The sequence below is a fragment of the Marmota marmota genome, unplaced genomic scaffold (assembly GCF_001458135.2).
Source record: "Marmota marmota marmota unplaced genomic scaffold, marMar, whole genome shotgun sequence".
Lineage (NCBI taxonomy): Eukaryota > Metazoa > Chordata > Mammalia > Rodentia > Sciuridae > Marmota > Marmota marmota.
Genome location: NW_026000229.1, coordinates 43,374,220 through 43,401,367, shown reverse-complemented (window position 1 = coordinate 43,401,367; position 27,148 = coordinate 43,374,220). Strand labels below are relative to the sequence as shown.

The window sequence follows — 27,148 nt, the reverse complement described above, 5'->3', positions numbered from 1 at the left end:
GGGGGGGGGCTTGTCCTACTCTCAGAGGCTTCACCCTGGCTTCCAAGAGTGTAAGGACTCTCAATTTTTTTCTTCCTATTAAGGATATGTTCCTTACACTGGATTTTCCAAATACCAAATATTTTGTTTAAACATAGTGAAAAAGAAATTTAAACTTATTTTGTATCATTACACACTATTTTAACACTTGTAGCCATCTATAACATTTCTCTACTAAGCTATGAAAACAGGCAACTAGAGGCCAAAGGGATGGATTGTTTAATTATATTTGATATTTTAATAATCTTTCATAATTAAACATTTATCTCCTACAAAATCTAAGAAATAGTCAGAAATTTATTTTGAAATTCTCATGAGTTTCTAGAAAATTCTTTTTTGTTTTATTTGAATAGGTTCTATACCCACTTGAACAAAGGCCAAGTTTTCAATAATTATTTTCGATAATTATGAATTTAAATATGAATTAATTATAAAAGTACTGATTTAAAATTTGACTTCTTCCTTGACATATTAAAAGAAAAAGCAAGAAACTTCATTATATATTCAGTATGACTTCATCTATATGAGAAACCACAAATGAGTGGTGATTATAAATAGATACCTACATTTATGAGAATGAATTAACATGTTAATCAAGGCCAGTACTTGGAGAAAAGCTTGTGCACTATTTTTATCTTCTTATTTCTTTCTCAAATAACCAGATGTTATACAATGAGGATTTTTTTAACTTGTAAAATCTAAAGAAAATACAAAGGTTTGCTAAAAAGCCGGGTAGGAAAGTAACCCACTTTAACTTTTATTCTTACTGATTCCATTTTTTAATTGTTACCATAGCAAAGTGTTTATTCAATGTTTGTACAATTTTCTCCAGCAAAAGCTTTTCTACAAGAGGATGGAAATTATCATAGAAAGGTGATGTTGGAAGAATCCGCCTGGAATTATGTTAAGCTCACTATAAGTATTCTCTCCCCTGCAGACTAAATGGATAGTGTGGTCACTTTTAAAACCAACCCTCATTCCTTTGTTTCCTTGTACTGACTCTGATGATGATCACTTGTGCTGATGGACTTTCTGCCTGTCTTCTAGTGGCTGAACAAATCAAGTACACTTTAATGTGGAAAATGTCTTCCATGGCACTTTCTTTGGGAAACTCAGTTTTCCCAGTATTTTTTTTTATTGGAAATACTACCCAAAAAACAGACTATTCACTATACTTAGGTATTTAGTAGCATCACAACTGTTGAAGTTATGTACTTCTTGGGTACCAGTGCTAGTGGACCCATTTAAACGCCCTACTATAACAAATCCTTGATCAAATGAAACAAAAGTAGTAGTTCACAAAGTGTTTTGATGTTCAGAACAATGGCCAGTATCAGGGAAGTTAGAATTGTTTTAGTTTCTGTGGCCCTGTAAATTCAGTCCTAAGTACACTTAGGCCATGGTTCCATAAGAAGACTGGATTAAGGGTAGCACTGGTGCTCTGTGACTTCTTACCAGGCATTCTCATGCACTCACTTTTATGTCTAAACATCTGAGCAGTTGTTTTTCTAAAGAGCCTCAATTATCTAACAAATTGTCTTAAGCTAAAAGGTGTCAGAGGTTTCGTGTAAATAAATCTAGAAAAAGAAGGATTCAGATCTGAAAAGGTATAGGGTATGTTATGTTTTATCTCATGGATGAATGTGGCACTTTTCGTCTCTTAGCTTTTGATTAGTTAAGATCAGTCTTAAGGTATTAAGATCTCTGCCCATGCATAAATTCTTTTTTCTCAAGTTTACTCTTTACAGTATTGATTAAAATCATTGTATATTGGGCAATTTCTGGACAATTAAAAAATTTATATGAAATAGTTGCTTTATAGAGATTATAGACTTTCACATTTGTGTCTGTATATGATATAAATAAAGGATTTCAATGTGAGTGATTCACATTGTGCAAATGCTTGTTTTTCAGTTCTGACTTATTTTTATTGTTCCATCTTATACTGATATGGCAGTTTTTTAAATTAATTAATTAATTTATTTTGCATTACAATTCTTAATACACCATTATACAATAATTTATCATATCTCTGATTATATATAAGGTATGTTGACACCAAATTCACATCTTCATACATGTATTTTGTTTAATGATGTGGGTGTCCTTTCACCATCCATGCTATTCCCCTTCTCCCTCCCTTTCCCTCCCACCCCTAGGTTTATGGCCCATGAGCAGGAATCCATACAGAGTAACAGTGTGGTATAGTGAAAACTTGACTGGAGTCAATGAACAAGTTCTTTTTTGCCCAAAACTATATGTTTGAACTTAGGCTAGTCGCACACTTTCAATGTGCTCTGCTCATTTTTTTTCCTGACTATATTGGATGAATATAATTCATCAAAAAGCAGTTAAAACATGAAAAACAAAATTATCTCAACTGAAGAGACAGAAATAACAGCCATAATATTTTGGCATATTACCTTCTAATATTATATATCTTAAGGCTATATACCATTTCTGTGACATACTAACATAATTTTAGTCTTACTTCTTTTTTTCACTTATAATTGTATCAGCATTTTTCCATGGTATTTTTCACATGCATGATTGGGAGTGTCAAGCCTGTAAATGCACTTCAAGCCTTGGCCATTTTATTGTAGGGGTACACATTACTAAAAGGAAAACAGGATGCTTAGTTACTCAGACAAGCCTCATAGAACCCAAAAAAAAAGGTGGACAAGCTAAAATTATGGCATGACAAAGAATTGCGGTCATAGTGATGATAGCAGTTGACAGTCATCGAATGAATGTGCCAAGCACCTTACAAACATCTCTTTGAATTATTACAACTGTCTAAATTACAGCCTATTACTACTCCCATTTATAAGTTCAAAAATTGAATCTTGGCCAAGTTCAACATCTTACGCAAAGCCAGTAGTTAGAAAGTAATGGTGACACTTGAAATTTCAGCTCTACTGTGAAGAGTTGAAAAGTTTAAATGATCCATGTAAATCCTTTAGCAGCATCGTGCCTGGCACATACTGAGTACTCAATGAGCATCACCATCATCACTGTGGCCACCAACAGCCTGATTATCCTGGTCAGGTGCATTAACCTCCTTCATCAGCAACTGATCAATCAGTGGGTTGACTGTCCTTGGATCTCATTAGCTGTGGCTATTGGCACATGGTATGGTGCATCCTCTGTTATTGGAAAAATCCAATATTTATTCGATTTCCTATTGTTTTTTTAACTCACTTTTAAACTATACCTTGAGGGGCTTACACTAGGTAATCTCTCATAGCTCCAAAGTTCTCAAAAGTAAAGTTGTATTTTATCTAGTGCACAGATGAAAGTGTTAATATACAAAAACATCAAATGTTATTTCTAAATAATATGGATAGCAATTAGAGACAGTTATGGGAAACCCAAAGCCAGTTGGAGAATACTTTTCCAATTTATTAATGAGGTGTTTTCTTTAGATTTGTTGAACATCAAATACTAATGCTATGAGATAAAAAGACAAATAAATAAGATCTTTACTTTTGAAGAGCACTACACTAAATCATAGGGGAAAATAAACATGTATCCTGTGACCACAAATTCAAACTAGAAGCTCCTTTGTAATCATTCTTACAAATTAATGGAGTAACAAATAACTGATTTATAAAAGTAGGTTTATAACCCCAAGTGCTAAGCATTTGAATACAAAGTTTAAAGCAAATAACAACAACAAAATAGTCCATGCCTTCCTTTAAGTTAATGTCAAGATAAGAGAGTTATTTGGGAAAGGAGATCTTCCTCCAATAATGGAATATTTACAATTTTTCACTTAATGATTATTTAGAGCCTCATAACTCTAAATCCCATTGTTTTTTAAATTTCACAAGTGTTCCTGATGAAATAAAATAAGAATAACTCTCTTTCAAAAACCTAGCTCTTTTTCACAATTTCCTAAATCATAACCACTCCCTAAACAACAAAACAATAGAATCCTCTAACCCACGTGACACCTAAAAAAAAAAAATTCTAAAGTACCATAGAAAGTATGACCCTTCCCATTGGGGTAGAGAGGTGGCAAGGGAGGCATTGCCAGGAAACAGGGCTTATGCATAATTATTTTCTAAGTGAAAAATCATATTTTGGAAATATGTTTATTTAGAAGTGTCTGTGAAAAAAATAGCTGAGTGAAAAGCATTATAAAAGACATACGTCATTTGTGTTAACACTGATAGTTCAAGGCATATGTGGTCTAGAAGATGGCATAACACAGTGAATTTCAGGCCCCGTTAGAGAATGTGACCACCTGCCTCCCATTAATGTTAATGAGACTCTCACAAGATCATTCTAAAATTTTAACCCCATGGTCTGCTTTAAAGCATCAAAAGTCAGGAAATTTAGAGTGAAAGCTGAAATTCTACCTTGGAACTTTCTCTCTGATGTATACACTCCTATGGAAAATGTAGAGTAAAGTGAAACTACAAAACACCACCTTCACATTTGAGGATTTTGGAGAAAAACAACACCCTGGGGAAGTGACAGGGGCTTTGGAAAGTGTATTAGATTATGAGTCAAAAGTCTGAATTCTCCCACTGTTATAGTGTAACCCAGAAAAGTCACTTCATCAACTTGGGTTTCCATTTTCTCTGCAATACAGTTGAACGGGACCTCTAGATTATAGCTAGGTTAAGGTTATGCTGCCTCACCAACTTTCTCAAGTGATTGCCTGTGTATCAACCTGAAGACAAGCAATTGCTGCATACATAGAGTTCACTGGACTGTACAGAAGCAAAGGGAAAGGGTAGTGGAAGATTAGCAGATAATTAAAAGGTTTCCTTCAAGAAGAAAAAGCAGTTTTCCTCATGAAATCTAAAGGTTTCGTGTAATGTCAATGTTGTGAACAGTTGAAAAACTTATCAGGTATAGAGGGTGGGGTGGGTCTTGTCTGAGTTAACTGTGTATAGTGGAAAAAAGTCAAAGCCTTTAGAGTGAGTTGGACTTGTGCAGTGGGGATAAATTACTTCATTTAGATTCCAATTATAGTCATGTCAAGTTACCTCCCAGAATTGTTATTCGATGAAGCATTCACTTCTGCAATAGTAACTAGTAGCACACAGACAGGATGGGTAATATGATGAACACTTAAAATTATATTGTGATCCCTTAAATTGTACTCATCACCTACACTAATAATTATTACAATCATCAAAAAAGAATAACATGGTCCTTTTTACTTACACATATATATACACAAGGAGACTGGTTTTTTTAGTACTAATTCAAGTTTTGCCAATATGGTGTTTAGTGAGATATTTGAATATTATTGTGTATGGCTTTAGAAGTATGAAAATATAAATGACTGAAGATCATGAGTCATTCGTTAAGCTGGATTGCATCAGGATCTACCATTATGTTCTACCATTTGTGAGGGAATTAAACTCAGTGCCCTAAGTCTACCAATGAGTTGATTGTCTCTAAACATCTGAAGTGGTACTAGTGATCTGCAGAAGGTGAGAAGAGGGACTTAGAGAATACTGTTGAAATCATTCCCTGTGTTCTGTAGGTAAGATGAAGAAACCTGGTTGAGAACAGCCCCTGTTACCAAAGTTTAGGGAAAACAATATTTTGCTTTTCCTTGATGCCTATAAAAGTAATCAACTTCAGTTATGAAGGGCAACTGAAAATAACAGATAAAAATGATGAAAAGATGAAACCTGAAAAGTCTGACTGAACACAAGAGGATCCAGGCTAAAAAAAACACTGGCCTGGAGGGTTAGAATAGATGACTTTTTAAAGACTCCTTTTATCTGGGCTTCTTTGATTTTATACCTGTAAAGACCTCTTCAAAGTCTTCTGATACATTGTCTTCTACTTGTGACTTGCCCGTGCACTTTAGCTTTAGGCAGGTGATGTGGAAGTCCGACTCCACCCAGGCATTGGGAACCCTGACATGGTGCCAAGGCACAGCCTCCCACCACTTTACACAGAAAATGCCCAAGGGGCCCTTTATGTGCCTCCCCTTTACCATCCAGCTAAACACTTGCCAAAGTAAACTGTGACAGATCAGAAATGATGATTCTAACTTAGCCACAACTGGGAAAGCTAATAAGATAGGAAGACTAGTTAGGATATCACACTCCATAGGCAGGCATGCTAAGAGGAAAAAACTAAGGTTAGGAGTCCTCCATAACTCAGTTCCAATATCTGTATTTCTTCCCTCTCAAATAAATGCTAAAAAGCTATTCCTCTTTCCATTGTTAGCATGCGATTCCCTCTGTTGGCAAAAAGCATTCCCTTCTCCTGGAAAATACGTAACAGGGTGATTTTCTAAGAAATGAAAAATGACAGCCATATTCACATCAAATGGATACCAAATGAAGCAGAGCATGGTCCTTTGTTTCCTCATTAATATCACCTGGCTCCTCTCTCTGTAGAGCTATAATAAAAACTACTTCTTTACTGTGCATCCTGTTGGTTTATACCAACCATGTCAGGTCCATAAACCATGGTATATTAAAATGTAATAGAGTGTGTAAAGAATACTAGGAAGATATTCCAGCCCCTATTGCTTCCCCTCTTTTCACAATTTACTGCCTCCCAGATGGTTATCCACAAATATGACTTAATTATGTTTAAGGTAAAACCTCTTCAGCCACTCTCACTGTGTAGGTGCCACCCTCTTGAGAATAAAACATTGAATATTTGGGCACATTTCTATTATAGGTGTTCACAGCCCACATATTTTCTGGACATGTAATTTTATTTATAAAAGCTTTCCCTTTTCAAAGTTAGCCATAGAAAATAATTAATCTATTTTAAAAACTCAGTTACAGATAAACTCAAGGGTTAATATCATTTGTGCCCATGAAAAGATTTCAGTCAGAATCAGGACAAATCATAATAGAAATAATATTCTCTCACCCTTCAGTACTACTTTATTCTTGTTACTTTATTGCAAACAGAGAAAATGGTAGGTTAGAAATTATACTGTCAAGAAGTAGACCCTGATCCCCACATGAGATGATGAGCAGGGATGATGGTCTGTAAATGTGAGTGTCAGATAAGTAGAGTGTCTCCTGGGTGTTGGTTGAAAGAAATGCTATGAAATCACCCTTGGTTATGGGCCTCAGGAAACAGAGTTTAGTCGGCAAGGGACGCTACTAGCGGTGACCTCAGGAGCTCTGTTGTGCTGGATTGCAAGCTCTGAACACACTGTGCTCTGGAGCTCCACAGAAAGAGCAGCTCCATTGCTCAGGGAAGAGGCCTGGAGGGCTTTGTAGAAGAGGCAACTTTTAATCTTGATTTTTGAAGACTGAGAAGATACAGTAGGGCTGGTGGGAGGAGGGAAAAGGGGAGAAGAGGGCTTTCTAAGTAGAAGCAACTACATGCCAAAAAAATGACAAGAGAGAGCAGGTTGAACCCAGAGGTAAGGTTGAACCCAGAGTCCTCTGTGACAGGAGCAACTGTGCAAGCATTGTGCAGGAGCCAGGTCACAAAGGACTTGCTTTGTGCAGTGTGAAGGTGTTTCATCCTACACTGTGGGTGAGGCAGAAAAATTTAAGCAGAGGTGTGGTGTAATTCAGCTTGCCTTTTTAAAATTTTTTTATTTCTTCTTTTCAGAAACACATGACAGTAGAGTATATTTTGATATATTATACCTATGTGGAGTATAACTTCCCATTATTGTGGTTGTATATGATGTGGAGTTACACTGGTCACATATTCATATATGAACACAGGAAAGTTACGTCTGATTTATTCTACAGTCTTTCCTATTCCTATCCCCCTCCTTTCTCTTCATTCCCCTTGTCTACTCCAATGAACTTCTATTCTTCCCTCCCTTCTCCCTTATTGTGTTTCAGCTTGCTTTTTAAAAAAAATATATTTATTTTACTTGTTGATGGACCTTTATTTATTTATATGCAGTGCTGAGAATCAAATCCAGTGCCTCACACAATCAAGGCAAGTGCTCTACCACTGAGCCACAACCCCAGCCCTCAGCTTGCTTTTTAAGATACCTATTCCAATGAAATGCAGGGAACTTGTCTAATATCATTCAGTAGAGCCAAAAGGTTAAAGAAATCTTTGCATCATTATTTTTTATGTGGTGTAGGGAAAATGATCTAGTTAATCAGGGTAAAGATTACAGAACTCAATACTCATTACTTGGAAAGAATTAGGTGAGAATAATTATAAATACTTCTGTCTTCCTCACTCCTAACTCTGTGACTGCCAGGTACTTATGAAATTATAAATCAGTTTCTTGCTTTTTATTCTGAGGTTTAAGTAAGACAAAATGAGTTCAAAGAGGAGATGACATGACTTTGGGTTGGACCTGGAACACATACTTCTGTATTAAAGTCTTACAGACCTGGGGAAGGACATGAGTTCTGTAGGTAAAATGGGAAAAACTGACCTTTTCAGCAGAGGACACCCAATCTTCCTTGAAAACAATTACAAGGAAAATCTCATCTACTGAAATAGATTATGGATATTCTTCAGAAAAAAAAAATCCATTGTTTTTTCCTGAAAATTTTTAATACCTATCCTAGAGTCAGAGAACTATAGAATATAATCTTATTATTTCATTTTGCCTCACCATGCTTCTCAGATTTGCATTTTTAATATGTTGAAGGTCTGTACAACCCTACATTGAGGAAGTCTATAAGCGCCATTTTTCCAAATTTATGTACTCACTTTGCGTTCTGTCACATCTTGGTACCTCTCGGTATTTCACACTTTTTCATTATTGTTGTATCTATTATGATGATCTGTGATGTTTTATATTACTCTTGGCATTGGGTGCTTCAAGTTCCATATGACAGAACTTCACACCAATGAATGTTGTATGTGTACTGACTGTTCCACCAACTGGCTATTTCCCCATCCTTGTCCTCTTCCCCAGGCCTCCCTATTCCCTTAGCCACAAAATATTAATATTAGGCCAGTTAATAATCACATACTAGCCTCTCAGTATTCAAGTGAAAGGAAGAGTCTCTCACTTTAAATCAAAAGCTATAAATGATTAAGTTTAGTAAGGAAAGGCACATCAAAAGCTAAGCCTCTTGCAGAAAAAAACAAACAAACAAAAAAAAAACTTAGCCAAATTGTGAATGCAAAGGAAAAGTTCCTGAAGGAAATTGAAAGTGCTACTCCAATAAACACATGAATGATAAGAAAGTGATACAACCTTATTGCTGATCTGGAGAAAGTTTTAATGTTCTGGATAGAGGATCAAAGCAACTACACATTCCCCCAAGCCAAAGCCTAATGCAGAGCAAGACTCCCGCTCTGTTTAATTCTCTGAAGACTGAGAACAGTGATGAGGCTACAGAAGGAAAGTTTGAAACTATAAGAGGTTGGTTGGTGAGGTTCGAGGAAAGAAGACGTCTGTGTAACATCAAAGTATAAGGTAAAGAAGTGCTGATCTAGAAGCTGTGGCAAGTGATTGAGCAGAACTGGTGAGGTTACAATGATGGGACCACACTCAATGACAGATCCTGTGTGGATGAAACGGTCTTCTAGCCTTCTTTTGGAAGAAGATACTTCCAGGACTTTCATAGCTATAGAGCAGAAGTCAGTACCTGGCTCCCAGGCTTAGGAGAGCAGGCTGACTTTCTTGTTAGGTTTTGTGTTGGGCTAACACAGCTAGTGAGTTTAAGCTAAAACCAATGCCTATTTACTATTATGAAAAACTAAGGCCCTAAAGACTGATACTAAATGGACTCCGCCTGTGCTCTATAAATGGAACAACAAAGTCTGGATGACAGCACATCTGTTTACAACATGGTTTACTAAATATTTTAAGCCCACTGTTGAGACCTACTGCTCAGAAAAAAAAAATAGATTCCTCTCAAAATATTACTTCTCAGTGACAATGCACCTAGTCACCCAGCAGCTCTAGTGGAGATGAACAATGAAATGAATTTTGTTCTCATGCCTACTGACACAACATCCATTCTGCAGCCCATTGATCAAGGAGTAATTTTGACTTTCAAGACTTATTATTTGAGAAACACATTTCAAGGCTATAGCTGCTGATGATAGTGATGGATCTGGGCAAAGTAAACTAAAGACTTTCTGGAAAGGACTCGCCATTCCAGATGTCATTAAGAACATTCATGATTCACAGGAGGAGGGCAAAATATCCTTGTTAACAGGAGTTTGGAAGAAGTTGACTCCAACTCTCATGAATGACTTTGACGGTTTCAAGATTTCAGAGTAGGAAGAAAGAGCAGATGTAGAAATAGCAACGGAATGCACAGCATTTAAGTGATAGAGGAGGGCTTATAAACTTGGCACATAACTGTCTTGCATTCTGATTTGCTTTCCTTTATTCCACAATCATTGACTAGAAAGGGCCATTTCTGCTTCTCTTGGTGTAGGTTATTGTATACACGAGTTTCAGAATTATTGTTTTGGAGCAATTTCATGACAACTAATGAGACAAAAACCATGCAATGCTTGAGAAAATAAAATCCTGAGGCATAAAAGATTTGTGCTGAAGAAAGTGGTCTTTATTCAGTAAAGACTACACCAAATAAAATCTACATAAATATCTCCTAAACAAAAACATATTTTCTTGAGATGCTCTGTTGCTTCTATGTCAGTGACATAGAATTATGAAAAATACATACTGCTGTTTCATGGAGAAAAATTAAAATTTAAGAAAGCAATACCAGTTCTACCAATGACAGAAAAAATTATTGTACCACAGGTAAGTCATGGAGCGAACTTACTTCCCTCTCTCAAATTGCTTCCAGAAATTCATCATGATCACTGTGAACATATAGCCTTGATGAAGAAGTTTGAAAGATCAATGTTAAGTGAAAACTTCTCATTGTTAGTATTCTGACTTATTTCTTATTACTTTTATTGTCTTGAAGGTATTGTCATTCTAAGCAGCTCCTTTACTCCCCTGATTTGGAAAAAAGTTAAATATAACTTGCTGCAGGCAAGGAGACAGCTTCTTGTGAAGGAGAGAGAGAGAAGAGCCAAGGGATGCTTATTTCTCTTTCTCCTGATGCTACTACCTCTCCAAACTTACTCTTCTAAGAAGACACCTACTCACCTTACCCCCACAGGTGGTACCGAAGTTTAAATTGAAAAAAAAAAAATAGCATCTAAAGACTACTGTCCACAGGGCTTGGTGGAATAGAAGATTAAATAAATCTCATACATAGATTCAGAGCCACTATTTGACAAAGTTGTAGGATAAGAAGAATTTTCATCTAAGACTTACTCTCTTCAATTTAAATATTGTCTCTCCTGTTTTCGGCCTAGTACTGATGTGTTGTACACTAGCTGTCTAGACATGTCTCATTCATAACCCACAGAGGTTCCTTTTGTAGGCATCCATTTATGCTCTGGAATATTCCTGCTAACCCTGGTCAGAAATTACTTACACTGGATCTTTTTCTCTCAGGATTGATTGTCTGTCTTTCCTTACTGGAATGAAAGTTCTATAGGGACCTTTGTCTGCTTTCTTCACTGTTGGGACCCAAGCATCTAGAATAGTGTATGTGTGTGGATGCATGAACAAACCCGCCTATTTCATGATGTGTCGATAGTCAATAAGGGCTGAAGTCAGAGGTTGCAGAGATAAATGTGGCTGGCAGGAAGGATTGCTTTGTTCTACAAAGTATGGGAAAACATTTTTAAAAGTTGAGATATTCATTTAAAAATCCCTTTTCAGATTCTCCCAAAAAAGTAGAAGTTTTGCTGACAAGTTTCTGATCTCTCCTAAATGGAACATGGCTTTCCCACTTCCCTGTTCACTTACCCACAATAAGACTCCCCAGTTCCCGCATGGAGAAACAAGGAATAGAATTTTAGGACATTAAGATGCTTACACTTGGCCCTTAATGACCTTATTTGTTGATGATATTAGAAATTGAGCTTGTGACCCTAGTCTTTTAAACATTTTCTTTCCATCTAATATATTTGAATTTGACTTAGAGACTTAAAATGTATGATGATATAGTTGGAACTTTCACATGTTGTGGTAAGAGAAGTATTTTAGGCTGGAAAAGCTTCTAAGTCACACATGGGGAGGAGGCCTTTTCTATCTGTGCATAGTCCCTGGGTGTGGGAAGAATTCAGACCTCTTAATTCTTCTCATTCTCAAGACTCTTTTCCCCAAAACTCAGAGTTACTATAATGTTCTTTGCTTCTTAATAACACTTTTCTTGAGCTAGGTTTGTAGCTCAGTGGTAAAGTACTTGCCTAGCACATGTGAGGCAGTAGGTTCAATTCTCAACACCATATATAAATAAATAAAATAAGGTCCATTGACAACTAAAAAAATAAAAATAACACTTTTCTTTAGCTGGACATGGTGGTGCATGCCTGTAATCCCAGCAACTTGGGAGGCTGAGGCTGTAAGATTACATGTTTGAGCCCAGTCTGGACAACTTAGCAAGACTGTCTCAAAATAAAAATTTTAAAGGTCTTGGGATGCAGCTCAGTGGTAGAGTGTCTGGCATGCCTGAGGCCCTAGGTTCAATCCCCAATACTGCAAATACATATTTTAAAAAACATAGTACCTTCTTTTACATTTGGACACTGTTATTTCCCATAGAATTATTAAAAAGTCTTACTGTTTAAGTCACTTTGAATGGAGTATTTTTTGTCATTAAGTTCATATGCAGTGATACTTGGACACAATCTACTTAGCACAGCGTGGAAGTACCCAGTTAGAAACCATCTAGTGATGGAGAAAAGCTAAGGTCCTTCAGGAAGGCACTCAGGCCTGAGAGAGGTGTTGTCCTCTCTCTTTTCACTGGATGAGAATAGAACAAATAGCTAGTTTGATTCACCTTTGGGGAAACCTGCTCACTACTGAAAGTCATTTCTCAATGTCTGATTGGGCTGAGTACCAGACTATTTCACAGAGATTTCTGCTAGGTATATGACCATGGAGAGGAACATACAGCAGCAGATGACTAGAACTGTGACTAAGCCCTGCCCAAAATGATTTACTGACCAAAACCAAATTAGTTTAATATTAAGCAAGATAATTTTAGTAATTGAAATGTATTATGCTTGGAGATACTAGTATAAAACTTTAGCCTCAGAATCTATAGCTCATGTTCATATTCTGAACAAAGTGTTAATGCTTAGGAAAGCTAGTATCTCTCCTTCTAAGTAAGTGGTATCCAATAAATGCATTTTTGTTAAATAATTTACATGGGTCCTTTCCCACATTTACATCTGTAACAGAAAGCAAGGTGAATGAAGTTTCTGCTTTATTGAAGCTTACATTCAATTGTTGTATGGTAGACAAAGGAGTAAAGAAATAATCTGTCAGAAATACAGAGGCTGTAGGAGGAAAAGGGTAATCACCAGGTTGTGAAGGGGAAGTGGGTGACATGTCAGATGATGAGGTATGTTCTTTTCTTTATCAGGCCAGAGAAGATGGTGTTTGAAAAAGTGAAACCTCCTTATTAGACAGTCCCCACAGAGCATGGGTTCTTAATTTGTAGGTTCAGACTACATATCTCATATCATTGATTTCCTGAGCAGTCTTGTATGTTTTTTCCAAGGCATTTAGCAGACTGCCAAAGGAGTTGTGAGTGTGAGTGTGCATACGTGGGTACTTATGAGTTTATTTGAGTCCCAGAAGAGCTGCTGCAAATACTAGTGGATTTATTTTGTTTTGGGGTGAGGGAAACGTGGTAGGAACATGCCAAAGCTTGTCTGGCTGTGGCCCAAGTGACCACATCTACCAATCTGCCCTGTACTGTTCCAATTTATATTTTTGTCCAGGTGTAATTATTAATATCATTCCCTCTCACTCTCAAAAGTGTCCCAGAAGAAACACAAGATTATTTGGTCACTGTTAGCTCTGTTTTCAAGAAAGCAGTGTGGCAGATGTAGCAAAGTGAGGGGTCTCAAGTGCTTGTAAATCCCTGCACTCAGATTTACTGTAAAAATCAATGGGTGCACTCAAAGCTATCCCATTATACAAAGAGTGTGATGAAAAATATCATTTTAATCATAATTATTTTCTCTTTCACAGCCAAAAAGGAACATAAAATGGAAGAAAGCCATTTGGAGAATGCACAGAAAAGGTAAGAAATTCTGACTTACTTGCAATTCTTTCTTTGAGAAGATATTCTTTATCATCATCATCATCATCCATAATTGAGTGTATTCCCATTGCTGTGTGACCATCCGTCTCCAGAACCTTCTTCATCTTCCCCACCTAGAACTCTGTACCCAGTAAGGACTGACTCCTTATTTCCCTCCCCTAGTCCATGGCAGCCATCCTTCTACTTCCTGTCTCTGTGACGCTCTACTCTAGGGACCTCATGTAAGCAATGGATCATGCAGTATCTGTCTTTTTGGGACTGGATTATTTCATTCCCATAATGTTTAAGTAGCCATTCTTTAGACTCCATTTGTTAAAATCATGCATCCAGGAATGGTAGGGTTCAATTGGGAGCTGGGGTGAAAGCTCTTTTACAAGACTTGGGGATATTTTTCCCAAGAAATGGAGAATCATTCAGAAGTGACTTGCCTCATACATGTGCTGTGACACTATCCCATCCATTTGCGTCTCCTCCACTGCTCTGCTCCTCGGCCACTTTATGGAAGTTAGGAACAATTTGATCCTTTACCACTGGTTTAATCCAATTATTACAAACACCTAGGAGACTTTATCTTTCCTCAAATATAGTCTACAAGATTTTTGTAGACAATGGGACAGATGGAAAGAAGGGACAGCTTCAGCATCTGGAAAATCCCCCCAGAATTGGGAGACACCTCACGGGTCTTCTGTTCAGCCTCACACCCACTCTAGGCCTCTTCCCTGCTCCTCCCTCTCTCTCTCTCTCTGTCTCTCAGTAGACACCAGAGTGAGACCCTCCATCCCAGATAGCCTAATAATCATGCATGATGAGCCCTTGCAGGTCTTTCTTTTTTGCTAGTTGACAGGTTAGTCGGCTTGGTTGTCCCTCCCTTTTTGAAGTGACTAGAAATAGACACAGCCATTCTCAAATTCAGGGCAGAGGACTGAAATATGTTTTATTAGGACTGATTTGAAAAGTGCTAGAAAATTAGGTGAGAACGTAGGGGTAGGGAGCAGCATATAAGGAAACCATGAGCCTCATAAATAGGTGAGGAGAAGAATTTAAATCCAAATGAACAAACTAGAAATGAGCCATTTTCCTCTGCTCTAGCCACATTTTTTGAGTGTACTGAAAACCCCCAGACAGTGCCGTCTGCCCTGCTTTGACAGGTGCCAACATCTTGCCCCGCTTCTTACTGTAATTGCCAAGAAAATTAAAATTCTGATGAAAGCAAGATTAAGGCACATCTTGTAGTTTTCTGAGTGCAGACCTGTTCTTGAATCATGAGTATCAATCTGTCATGATAATCATTGAAAACTAAGATGATTACCTGGTTATGTTTTTAGATTTTTGTGCCCCCTACTGTTCTTATCCAACACTAAAATTTCCTTCCTCGATATATAAAATGAGTATGTGCCTGTGTTATAGAAATAGCTCATAGAGAAGAGACTGGCAACAAGGGCACACTGGTATTGGACCAAATAGAAATTTAGCTGCAGGGTAGATGTCAAATTTCTAATCCTTTTTCAAGACTGTCAGTAAAGGAAAAAGGGGCCCACCTTAGAGAGGCCGAAGCTGCTGCTGTGCATTAGCTATGCTGAGGGGAATCATAAATTTTGGTTGTCAGCGTTTTCCGTGGCTTTGTGACGAAGGTAGTCTAGCTTTCATGTCATTCATGAAATATGTCAGATGCCATCTTTAATGGAGAAACCACAGTTGTTTGGTTATACTCTTTAAGGAGGTTGTGGTCACTGTTGCAATATTCGTGTGAGATTTAGTAAATTCTTATGTTTTATTCTCAAGAGAAACAGTTTACTCTGAGGCTAAGGAATATTTGCTTTTCCTAAGCAGATTCTGAAGGCATGCATGTAAACCAGTAAGTGGATGTGTTCCGCTTTGGCATCCCAACGCTGTAAAAGTAGAACAGTTCATTTTGCTATGGGCTCTTTGATAAAATCGTTGTCTGTACTCTAAAGATGTTTGGCTGAATTTAAATGATACGGATCAGACAAGGAATTATAGCATGAGGGAAAAGGAGTCAGGGACTAGCTCAGGGAGAAATAAAAACATTGTATAAAACAAAACATATGATTAGAAATCAATCTTTTAAAAGCCGAATGCTTTTTTAGAGTTATCTGCTGACAATTACAAATATCAAAACTTATCATTGATTCTTTGTTTCCTGTCTATTGGAGAAAATTATCCTGGTGGCTAAATATCAGCAGTTTTCTTGCCTAGATTTCAGAAGGTTTTCAACAATCAGTCTTCTGTGAATCAAAACTGAATTTGGAATGAAGAGCGATTTGTCTGGGGAGGACAATAGTCTAGATCTTATCAGACAGTTGTGGGTTCATAGTCTGGCTTTGAGCTTTTCCTTAAAGGGGTTACACTGAAATCGAATAAGGGACATCCTCTGAGCAACTTCATCTTTGTCAGAGTTGCAGAGCCCAGAACCACACCATGCTCTGGGACTCTGTTTGCCCTGATTCTTCCAAAGGGGGGTAACTTGCTTTCTGCATTCCCAAAGCAGTTACAAAAACATCTGGAATTGGGTGTTTCTTTTTAGTTTTTATCCCCATGCAGAGGAGCAAGCAAGGACTCACAGGGAAAGGCCAAGGGGACAGTGGTTGACTTTAGTTTAGAAGTGGGAAAAGGGAGGTCCTGGGATGTTGGCATGCTTCTCTCACGCTCCATGATAACCACCATCCAACAATCATGCCATTTTCTGAAGCAGCACCTGTATTTGCAATGTCTCCGTCTCACAATCTAAACTCCAGGGAATGCTGTGGGTGATCCATGAATCTCAGTGATGAGACTCACTGTGCTCATCACTATGTCCTGCTGTAAAATAACCTCTTCATCTAAATTCAGAGAACGGGAGATTTTCTCTTCTCTGTTAATGCACAAGTCCATCTGTGTCTGTATTGAAGGTGAACATAAAAGAAGAACTGATGGTGAGCCCTCCTGGGGTGATGAATATTCTGGCTCTGTATGATAGAGAGGGCAACTGTGTCTAAGGTAGAAACAAGGAAAATGACTATTTTATCTAAGTGCCTTTGTCAGTGAGCATGAACCACAGAAGGGAAGAACAGAAAGAGCATTTCCCCCAGGGAGTCAGAGGACCTGAGTTCTAGACCCAACTCTGTCAATGAATGAAGTCATTCAATCTTTCCATGCCTCTGTTTTCTTATCTGTAAAATGAGAATATTAAAGTCACTCCCTTTCAATTCTAAAGTCCTATGACCTTATAGGAAACTTATGTTCTGCTGCTTTAGGAACTCTTCCCTTATGTGTTCCCATACTGCAGTCAGTATAATTTCCATTTTGAATATGCTGTAGAGTGCGCATTTGGTTTTATAAGTATTTTGACTGCCACAGCATTAGAAATCATGTCTGGGCAGAGAGTGGACTTTGCTACTTTCTTTGATTACTGGTTGGAATTATCAGAGAACCCCTTAAGAGATTACTACAGCCCTTGCCTTTCTCCACGTATGCACTTCAGTCTTTTAATAACCAGGGTCCAAAACTCCCTGACCAGTAGTTTTCATTTGCATTAAAAACAGATTTGTTATTTACAGAAGCACAAAGAATTTATGGGACTCAGAGCTGTAGCTCCAGCTTGGATCTCACCTAATCGTAGCCATGGAATCAATTAACAGTTCATCTGTGAAATGTGATAAAATCTTATGAGATACATATTGCCCAATAACTGAGAATGAGATGAAAGTATGCTCCATAATAGTAATGGGACTTCAGGGTTTTATATATGCCATTGAATAGAGTTCCATTAGGAACTCAGTATTCAGGACGGTCACAAAAAAAAAAAAAAGAAGAAGAAAAGAAAGAAAGAAAAAGAAAAAAGACACTGTGTCTGAACAGATGATAGGGTATTGAGTAATAAACCTGGCCAGCCACTCCTGCTTTGATTAGTTTCCAACACCCCAGAAAAGGGGGCTATTTAAGTGTTCTTGCTTGTGGCAAATGAGCTTGTGTGGCTTGGGGTGGGTGAGGGTAAGAGGGAAAGATTGAGTTCAGAGCTAAAAATTGCTGCAAAGCTAGTGCCTCCAAGGAGGGCTGCTTGGGAGGCCTGGGAAGTCGGCTACACAGTGAGGTTCCATGGGGTAGGTCTTAATGATATCTAGAAATCTACTCTGGAAAATCTGAGTTCTTTTCTGATCAGATTGGAGATCGTTTCTCAAGATCAGAGGTGATTTTTCATCCAAACATTGCTAGTTTCACAATTATATCTATTTTTGTTTGTTGGTAGATTATGTCTTTATATGGTATCAAGCGTCTAAATGTAACTCTCTTAAAGATCATATAGTCTGAGTCTCCTATTGTACCCTTGAGAATTTTTGAGTCATAGATACTGAGGGTTCAATGCAAGATAACAAAGCCAGAGTATGCCAGAAAACAGATAGAACTGATTTTCCTTGAAACATTCAGCAGTTTAGTTGTTCCCAATGGACATCTACCTGACTACTACTAATGCTATTGAGTCAGTATATCATCAGTCTTGTAGTCATTAAACACAAAATGAAGAGCAGGTAAGCGACATGGATTTGAGATGAAGAACAAACTCAAGAAGTTTAACGTACATACTTCTTTAGGTTATATGTGCTGTTTTTAATAGATATAAGAAGTTTCCCCAATCAGGTTGTACTTATTGGCAAATCAGTTTGGACAAATTAGTTTTCTGAGGCTTAGGGTATACTATAGTAGCCACGAGCCAGAACTCATCTTTAGAGAATAGGTGTGTGGCAAGCTACCTGCTTTTCCACACCCCGGTGGGTTTGGGTATTGACAGTTTCTCATCGTCTACCTCTCTCCATTTTTTCCCCTTACCTGTTGCAGTTTTGAGACAACAGTAGGATATTTTGGAATGAAGCCAAAGGCCGGTGAGAAGGAGATCACACCGAGCTACGTGTTTATGGTGTGGTATGAGTTCTGCAGTGACTTCAAGGCTATTTGGAAACGGGAGAATAAAAACATCTCTAAAGAAAGGTAAGGTACTAAAAAGCATTAATGCTCCTCAGGCATTAATTTCCAACCCAACAAAGTGTGTATATTCCACACACGCCCATGTTTTCTTTTGGATCAAGTGGACATCCAGGAAGGATTATTGCCTCAGGGTTCCTAGGGCAATTGGGAGAAAGCTTGCTGTCCACACAAGCAGATATGCTTATACAATCTGATAAGTCACACTTTCTTAACCCCTCCTAATTACTAGCTAGCAAATGAAAGGAGAGTTGTGCTAATTTGCAACAGATTGCTTCTCTGTGTATTTTCATGTCCGCCCAACCTAAATGAGGCAGCCTCGCCGTCGCAGACAGTGCAGACAAATAAAAGTGAATGCTTTTCCCATTAATATACTGAACTTGCATCAAAGGGAAATCTCCGAGGCTCAGGCCACACTTCACACAGTGTTGAAGCCCCGTGCTGGATTTACAGCGTCACTTCTGACTCCCCGTATCCTGCTGAGGACATCAAACTGCACGCCGCTCAGCCTCCTCATTTTATTAGTTGGGGGTAGAAAAAAAAATTGGCCCTGAATATAGGCTGTGTGTGTGTGTGTGTATATGTGTGTGTGTGTGTGTGTGTGTGTGTGTGTTCATTCTCTCTAGAGAGACTGACATTGGCCCTGTTTATCAAAAAAGAAATTATTCTTGTGGTTAGACTGCTGCTATCCTGTAAAGGGTGACATGGATTTAGACTTCCACTAGCTCTAGAAGAACAGATGTATGAGAGCATCATTCAGAATGGCCTGGAAGGAGAAAAAGTTCCACAAAACAAAGGAGACAATTCATTTAATTATAGAAGCTATATCTCACATAACAGTGAGAGACCTAAAATGCCATAATTTCTGTTCTTCACTTTGTAATCAAAGAAAAGTATACATCCCATGTTCTTAAACATGCACAAAACTTCTACTAATGTTTGACCTTTAAGCACTATTTTAAGAACTTGTTTTTAAGATTTCTAAAATTTAGAGATTTTTTACCCAGTATTAATGAGTCTCTAAATATTTTCTCAAGGAATCTTTTTTTAAAAAGCCATTCTTTCCAAGGAAGTCAAAGAGCTTTAAGAATGTTTATTAATACTGGGGCTGTAGCTTATAGCTCAGAGGTAGAGCACTTGTTTAGCATGCATGAGGCCCTGGAATCAATTCCCAGCTCCACCAAACAGAAAAAGAAAGAAAAAGGAAAAAAAAAACAACAAAAAACAGTTTATTGACATGTCTTTCCATAGTTACCTCTTTGGGAATATGGGAATTAAACTGGGTATATTTATCATATAGATAAATCAAAGAGAGAAAATTTAAATCTATAGCATGGCAGGATAAGTATGGTTGACAATAATTTCACTTTTCAAAATAGCTAGGAGAGAGAATTTAGGATGTTCTCAACAAAGAAATGAAGAATGTTTAAGGTGACGGATGTTGCAGTTACCCTGACCAGGTATTACACATTGTGATACATGTATTGAAATATCACACCACCCCCCTAAAAAATGTAATTATGGGCCTCATAAAATCTAGAAAAGTCAAGGGGTATGTTAAAAAATGGGTTGTTGACCACATTATGAAAAACATTCTAAAATTCTTGGCACCCAACAATGCTTATCTGCTTATCTAGCCCTTAAAAGTAAGCTAAAATTAACTTCCACAAAATTGATTCTTAATGAGAGTGGTAGAGTGAGCTCCTCTTCCTGTTTCAACAGGATGGCAGTGGGCCCACTGGCTCTCCAGATCCACACAGAAGGCTTGGAACCCAGCAATGGGTTCTGAATGTGCAGCTTTTGATAAGGAATTTGCATGTCCCATTTTGAGCATAGTCCTTAGTGAATTTGTCCTTCGAGTTTTAAAAATGGTCCAAAAAAAATAATAATAATAAACAACAACAAAAAAAACAGCAGAGAGGGTAATGGATTGCGTTTCATGTTAATAATCTTCTGTTGAAATACTGAATTGTATTCCAAATTAAGAAATTTCCCCTGTCAAAGAAGTTAGACCAAACTAATTGTGGGTCTGCCGTGGTGGTGGTATCTAGCCATCTTCAGAATGACTTTTTCTCTGATTCCCCACCATAGCATTTTCAGAGTAGCTTCCTGGGTACAGCTGGTAAATTGCCTGTTTCACACTCTGTAAACCAACACCTTTAAAGGGTCACGACTTCACAAGACACTTTTCAGTTTTCATTTAGCAGTTTCAGGGTCTCTTCTTTCTAGCCATGCTTTGTGAGATGGATCACCAAGGTTTCCCACCTAAAGCAACATCTCTGAAAGCTAATGACAGCTTACAAAATATTTTTGGAAGCAACTTGTTTGGAAAAATCTATTAGTAAGGAAACAATAGCACATTATGTATATTCCTGTTCGACCAGTTAAAGTGATTATCCAGTTAAAGTGATCATCCAGGTTTTCTTGTGAGGTAAGAATTTTTTTCTTTTTTTGTCCTTCTATCTGCTAAGGATTTTAGCTTTCAGACTCTTACAATCATATATTCATTAGGATAAAATAAGCAAAATAATTTAAATTTTTCTATTATAATTAAACAGGAAACAATATAATTACTTTGTTTTGACATTTATTTAATGATATTTGATATTATTATTTTGATTAATCATTCCCCAGAAATTCATGAAGTCCCAACAATACTGAATGTCAAGAGGTAACATAACATCATCAACAAGAGTAGTACAAAGACATTCTGAAAAACTAAATTCTTAACCAAATGAACCTGACATCATGTAGCTATTAGGGGGGAAAAAATGTAGTTTGAATCCCATCAGAAGAAATTGAACCCACTTATTTTTAAACATGTTTGAAAACCACTCTGGGAAGCAGTATAGAGATTCCTCAAAAAACTAGGAATAGAACCACCATTTGACCCAGCTATCCCACTCCTTGGTATATAGCCAAAGGATTTAAAATCAGCATAATACAGTGACACAGCCCCATCAATGTTTATAGCAGCTCCATTCACAATAGCCAAGCTTTGGAATGAACTTAGTGCCCACCAACAGATGAATGCATAAAGAAAATGTGATATGTATGTACAAAACAGTATTACTCAGACATAAAGAAGAAAGACTTTATGATATTTGCTAGTAAATGAATGGATCTGGAGACTATCATGCTAAGTGAAATAAGCCAGTCCTCAAAGCCAAAGGTTGAATATTTCACTGATATGTGAAAGCTAACACAATATGGAGGGAGAGAGGAAGAATAGATATTCAGTAGATTAGACAACAGGGAAAGAAGGGAAGGGAGAGGAGAGGAGATAGGAAAAGGAAAGACAGTGCAGTGAATCCAAAATAATTTTCCTGTGTCCATATATGAATACACCATAGAGAATCCTACTATTGTTTATATCCAAAAGAATGGGGAGAAAATATATATATATATATATATATATATATATTCATTCATTCCATGCTTGTATAATTATATCAGAATGAATTCTACTGTCTGTATAACTAAAAAGAACCAAAAAAAGTAAAAAATATAAATAAAAGGAAGTCATCTAAAAGCTAAGAAATCTTTTGGGAAAATGAAATCAGTAATAGTATTTTGTAAAAGAAAATGATGTTTTGTTTAAACTCTATTTCCAAATGAAATTAAAGTATTGAAAACTATGTTAGGCCATGTGAGGTTAACTTTAGGTTAAATAGAGAATGTTTACTACTTTGTCTGCTTAGCGTGACTGCCATGCATATGCATTAGCTTGGTGCAAAGTTGAGATAAATGTATCTCCATAACAAGGCAACAGCTGCCCCTAATAAAACCAGGAGGAATCTATAGACACACAAATGACTTATGAAAACTTCCAATATTCCTGTCCCTTTTGAGTGAGCAATAAACTATATCATTAAACTGGTGTCAGGCATCACTCTGGTTGAGTAGAAGAGATAAGATATTCACTGGGACATGGTTTTTCTGTCAATTAACTCTCACTAGAAGAGCAATCTACTGTCTGTTGTATATTCATGGCATCAAATTCTCCTTTTAATTTAAGATAGTCTTAGGCAAAAGAGCAAACTCCTGTATCCAGACACAAATCCAGAAGCCCCTAAACCCCAGACTTTCAGTCTGTGCCCACCCAGTCATTGTACTACCCCATTAGCAAGACTCATCCTCCAGGGAAGCATACCAGTCCTTTCTCTTATTCCTTCTGAGTATAGGTAGTGCCCATCAGTGAAAAAGAAACCTCTACCTCTAGTGGACAGAGTCAAAAATCAACATTTTAACCTTTCACTCTGCCATTAATTTGCTTCATGATCGTGGGCCATTTACTATGTAGGACCCAGTTGTCCCTATGATGAAATGTATGCATTAGGATGAGACAGGAACTAAATGTTAGCTCTGATCTCTTCTAGCTCAAAGCCCCTATGAATCTATCAATCTAGAAAGGACTTTTTCTAATAGATTGAAGACCTCCATCTTTAATTTTTAAGATAATCCCTCTCTTTGCTCTTGAACTCATTAGGAACTATATTGGAAGACATTCAAGCCAAGGTCTGACAGATGAATGGGGGAGAGTTTGGAAGCTGTCACTGCCCTCTTGAAATTGGTCAGTGTCTACAATTACCTTGCCTCTCTCCCCTAGTTCTTCATGTAAAATATTTATGTTGATATTGAGGATCACATATTTTTAATTAAACTAACACACACAAAAAATATTTTCCTGTGCTTATTCACATCCAACAATGCATTTGGTGGTATATTATAGTTCCTCAAGATTGTATTTTAAGCTTGAAAGCAGCTTTTCCTGTTTACCTTCTTATATACTGTTACATTTGTGTCTCTCTTAATATTTAAACATTCATTGGATTTTTAGCACATTCTTTTCTTCCACTATGTATCAACAAATTTTATCCAAGTATATGCATGATGGCAAAGAGATAACCTAATTCTTGCTGCTACCTTTATGGTATATTCCTTATCCCTTTTCTGCCTATTATGATTGTTTTAGCTATTTAATTCCTCTGGGTTATAGATATATTTATATCTTATAAGATATTTCATCATTTAGGAAATATTAAGACTGCTTCCACATATGCCCATGCATACACACAAACCACTCCCACCCCCACAAAATGAGCTATGAATTTGCAAAAGGTGAAGAAGGCCCAGGGGAGTCATGACTCCAGGAATAAAGTCTGGGCAAATAATTCACCCTGAGCCAAAGCAAACTTTTTAAAAGTGCTATTTAAAAAACCCATAATGGATAAGTAATGAGTGGATAAAGAGTTTGGTGAATTTTATGTGAAATGCAAATAAGAAATTTCATTATGTACATAACCATAATATCTATAATTTACACATGGGGGAATGGGTAGTTACTTTGTTATTTTAGTGCAGCTAAATACCAACAGGAATGTTGTTTTAAGTATATTTTGTGCAGCTATTATGGTTAATTATGTGACTGCCACTGCCTGGACAGCAGATAGTTCCAGGCTGTTTGGGGTTATCCCAAGGGTGGTTCTGAGAGCTCCCTACTGCTTGGGTTGCTGTAGGATCAAGAGTTTAGAACTTAGTATGGTCACCCCTCAACCCACAAAAGGGCCATTGAGTGCAGGACAGACATTGCAGGTATTTCATGTCTTTGTTATTCCTGAAAAAAACTCCCTAAACTAAAATATTTATGTATTGAATTCTGCTTTCCTACTGACCTCTATACATGACCATTTCACTAACAAGTGACTTTCTTTTCTCTAGCCTTCCATTATGTAATTAAATGGTTTATGTATACCTAAATGCTAAGAAGTTTCTTATTTTAAAGGGATTTCTTAATAATATAAATGATCACCCTCTAGTTAATTGGCAAAACTTTGAATTTTCCTAAGTCCCATTTGAAAATAGTTCTGTGCAAGTACACAAACAGTAAATGCCCCCAAAGACCTTACTTATGAATACAACTATCATAATGACAAAAATAAAACCCACTTGTTAGTTTCCCAAGCAAAAATTTTAAATTGCCTCCTTACAACTAAAAATATTCCATGAACAAGGAGAGTATATATACTAAAAAATGTCAATAATTGTAAAATCCTGGATTTTTAAAACAAAACACTCCTATTGACCATCCTTCCTCTTGAAGCTATCTTTTCCTTTCCCTTCTCACTTTTAGGAGAATGGTTTATATTCATTTCCTCACCACACCCTCTCTCTTATATCTATAAAGATAAAGTCCTGGCTTCCAAAACAAGGACCAAAATAATTGTCATTTAAGAGACAAACTAATTTTTCTTTGTGTAACAATCTGGTGTAAGGAGTTTAGATGTCAGGGGCCCAGTTTCCCTTTCTCTTGTGGCATTATCCCTAGTCACAAGGCTGAATGAAAATGGCACATGTTGTGTCCACCACACTCCTGAGTTCCAGGCAGGGCAGGGGAGAGCACACCCTGTGCTTTCAGCAGGATGAGCTAGAAGGTGCTTATGTCTCTCCCGATTTAGCCATTGGGGAGAACTTTGTCTTATGAACATACACAACAGAGACTAAGAAGTGCAGGCTTAGCCAGGAGCCATGTGCCCAGCTAAAGTCTTGTGGGTTCTGTTACTGAAGGAAGCAAGAGAATGGCATGTTGATATCACTGGCAGCCTTTACCACATTTTCTAATTGCAAAATCAAATGGCTAACCCAGCTGATGCTTATTTTTGATGATGCTGGTAGTTTTTTCTATCTTGAAAGGCCTCATTTCTGATAGTATACTTAGGCCTTCTTTCTGTGAAGGTGACTGCCCCTCTGCCTCCTCCATTAACTTCTCTTTTTCATTAATTCCTTAAGGGTGGACCTTTTGCAAGGTTCGGGTCTCAGTCTTCCTCCTTTCTTCTCTCCACCCTCACCCTCTCTCAACGATATTCACAGCTTTGCCAAGACCTTTCCAGTATTCCTATCCAGAACTGACCTCCTTTCTAAGTTTTAGGTAAATCTCCTGTTGCACACTGGGACATTGCTAAAGATGCCCAGCCCTCATCTGTACTTCATCATGTCCCCGCTAGAAGTCATTCTGTGTCAACTGAGGCCCAACCCTCCTAGGTTTCCTAACTTCCAGTTGCAACACTGTCCTCCTCATAGTAGCAAAAGACAGGCAAGAAACACAAATCATCTTCAGTGCTGCGAGATTCATTTTCCACCTCTTGCTGACACTTCTCAGTTTTGCTCCTCTGAGGTCATTCTTCTTTGCCTTAGACTCACAGTGGCTCTGTCTTAACTCAAGACCTCGTCATCTCACACCTGGGATATTGAAACATCCCTGTAACTGTTCTCTCTGCCTAGAGGTTTTCTATTTCCTCTTTGTCCCTTAACATTGCATCTAGCTAGCTTTCAAATCAGAAGTTAGACCGGATCAATCTCTGTAAGCATATTCTGTTGTTTCCCATTGCTCGTGAAATAATGAGATGAGAAATAGCTATGTTTGATACTTTCATTCATTAATATTTTGAGTCCTCACAGCAACCCTAAAAGATAAGGATGAGAGAGTAATACAGTTTCACTAATAACCAATTCGAATGAGGATAAAATCCTAGGGGGATTTTGTTTTTTGTTTTTGACACTAAAGCTTGAGCTCTTTCAAGTAGTCCATATTCTTTCCCAAGTTACAGCTGACCCTCCAAGAATCTGCCCTCAACCCATTTGCAGCCTCATTTCCTATCCACATCCTAATATAATGACTACTTTCTGGTTCTCCCACCTTTGCCTTCTTTCTTTGTGTTCTTATTAGATAATCTCTTCACTCTGCATCATCCCTGGCTATTTTATGATCAGGAAATAGTCATCCTTTAAGGACAGCCTCCCCCACATCCTTGGGATTCACTGCTGTGCCATTTCCTCTAGAAATTGTCTGAAATCCTCCTACGAAGAATTACCTTTTCCCTGGTCTTTGGACAGAATGTTTTTCTTACCACCCTTTAGCATTTAACTCATTCCAACCTGTTATTTTAGCCATTTGGTGTGTCTCCTTCCACCTCCAGGATGTAAGATTGTTCTCCATTGTGTCTTCTATGGTGTGTTCTCCAGCATAGGGCTAGAAACATGTTTATTGACATAGAGAGGGCTTCACAGCATGGTCAATTGGTAGCAAGTGTGCACTG

At 37.5% G+C, this 27,148-nt stretch overlaps 1 protein-coding gene across 6 annotated transcripts in view; it reads left to right on the top strand.

Moving 5' to 3' along the window:
* Fmn1 (formin 1) overlaps positions 1-27,148 on the top strand; it is a 399,662-nt gene that overhangs the window by 344,802 nt on the left and 27,712 nt on the right. For all 6 annotated transcript variants that reach the window (XR_007343831.1, XM_048793077.1, XM_015480855.2 and 3 more), the window contains 2 exons: positions 14,003-14,054; positions 18,909-19,058. Coding sequence is in view for 5 of the 6 variants with exons in the window: in XM_048793077.1 (XP_048649034.1) it covers positions 14,003-14,054; positions 18,909-19,058 (202 nt within the window). In the remaining variant the exon portion in view is untranslated. The remainder of the gene's footprint in view (positions 1-14,002; positions 14,055-18,908; positions 19,059-27,148) is intronic.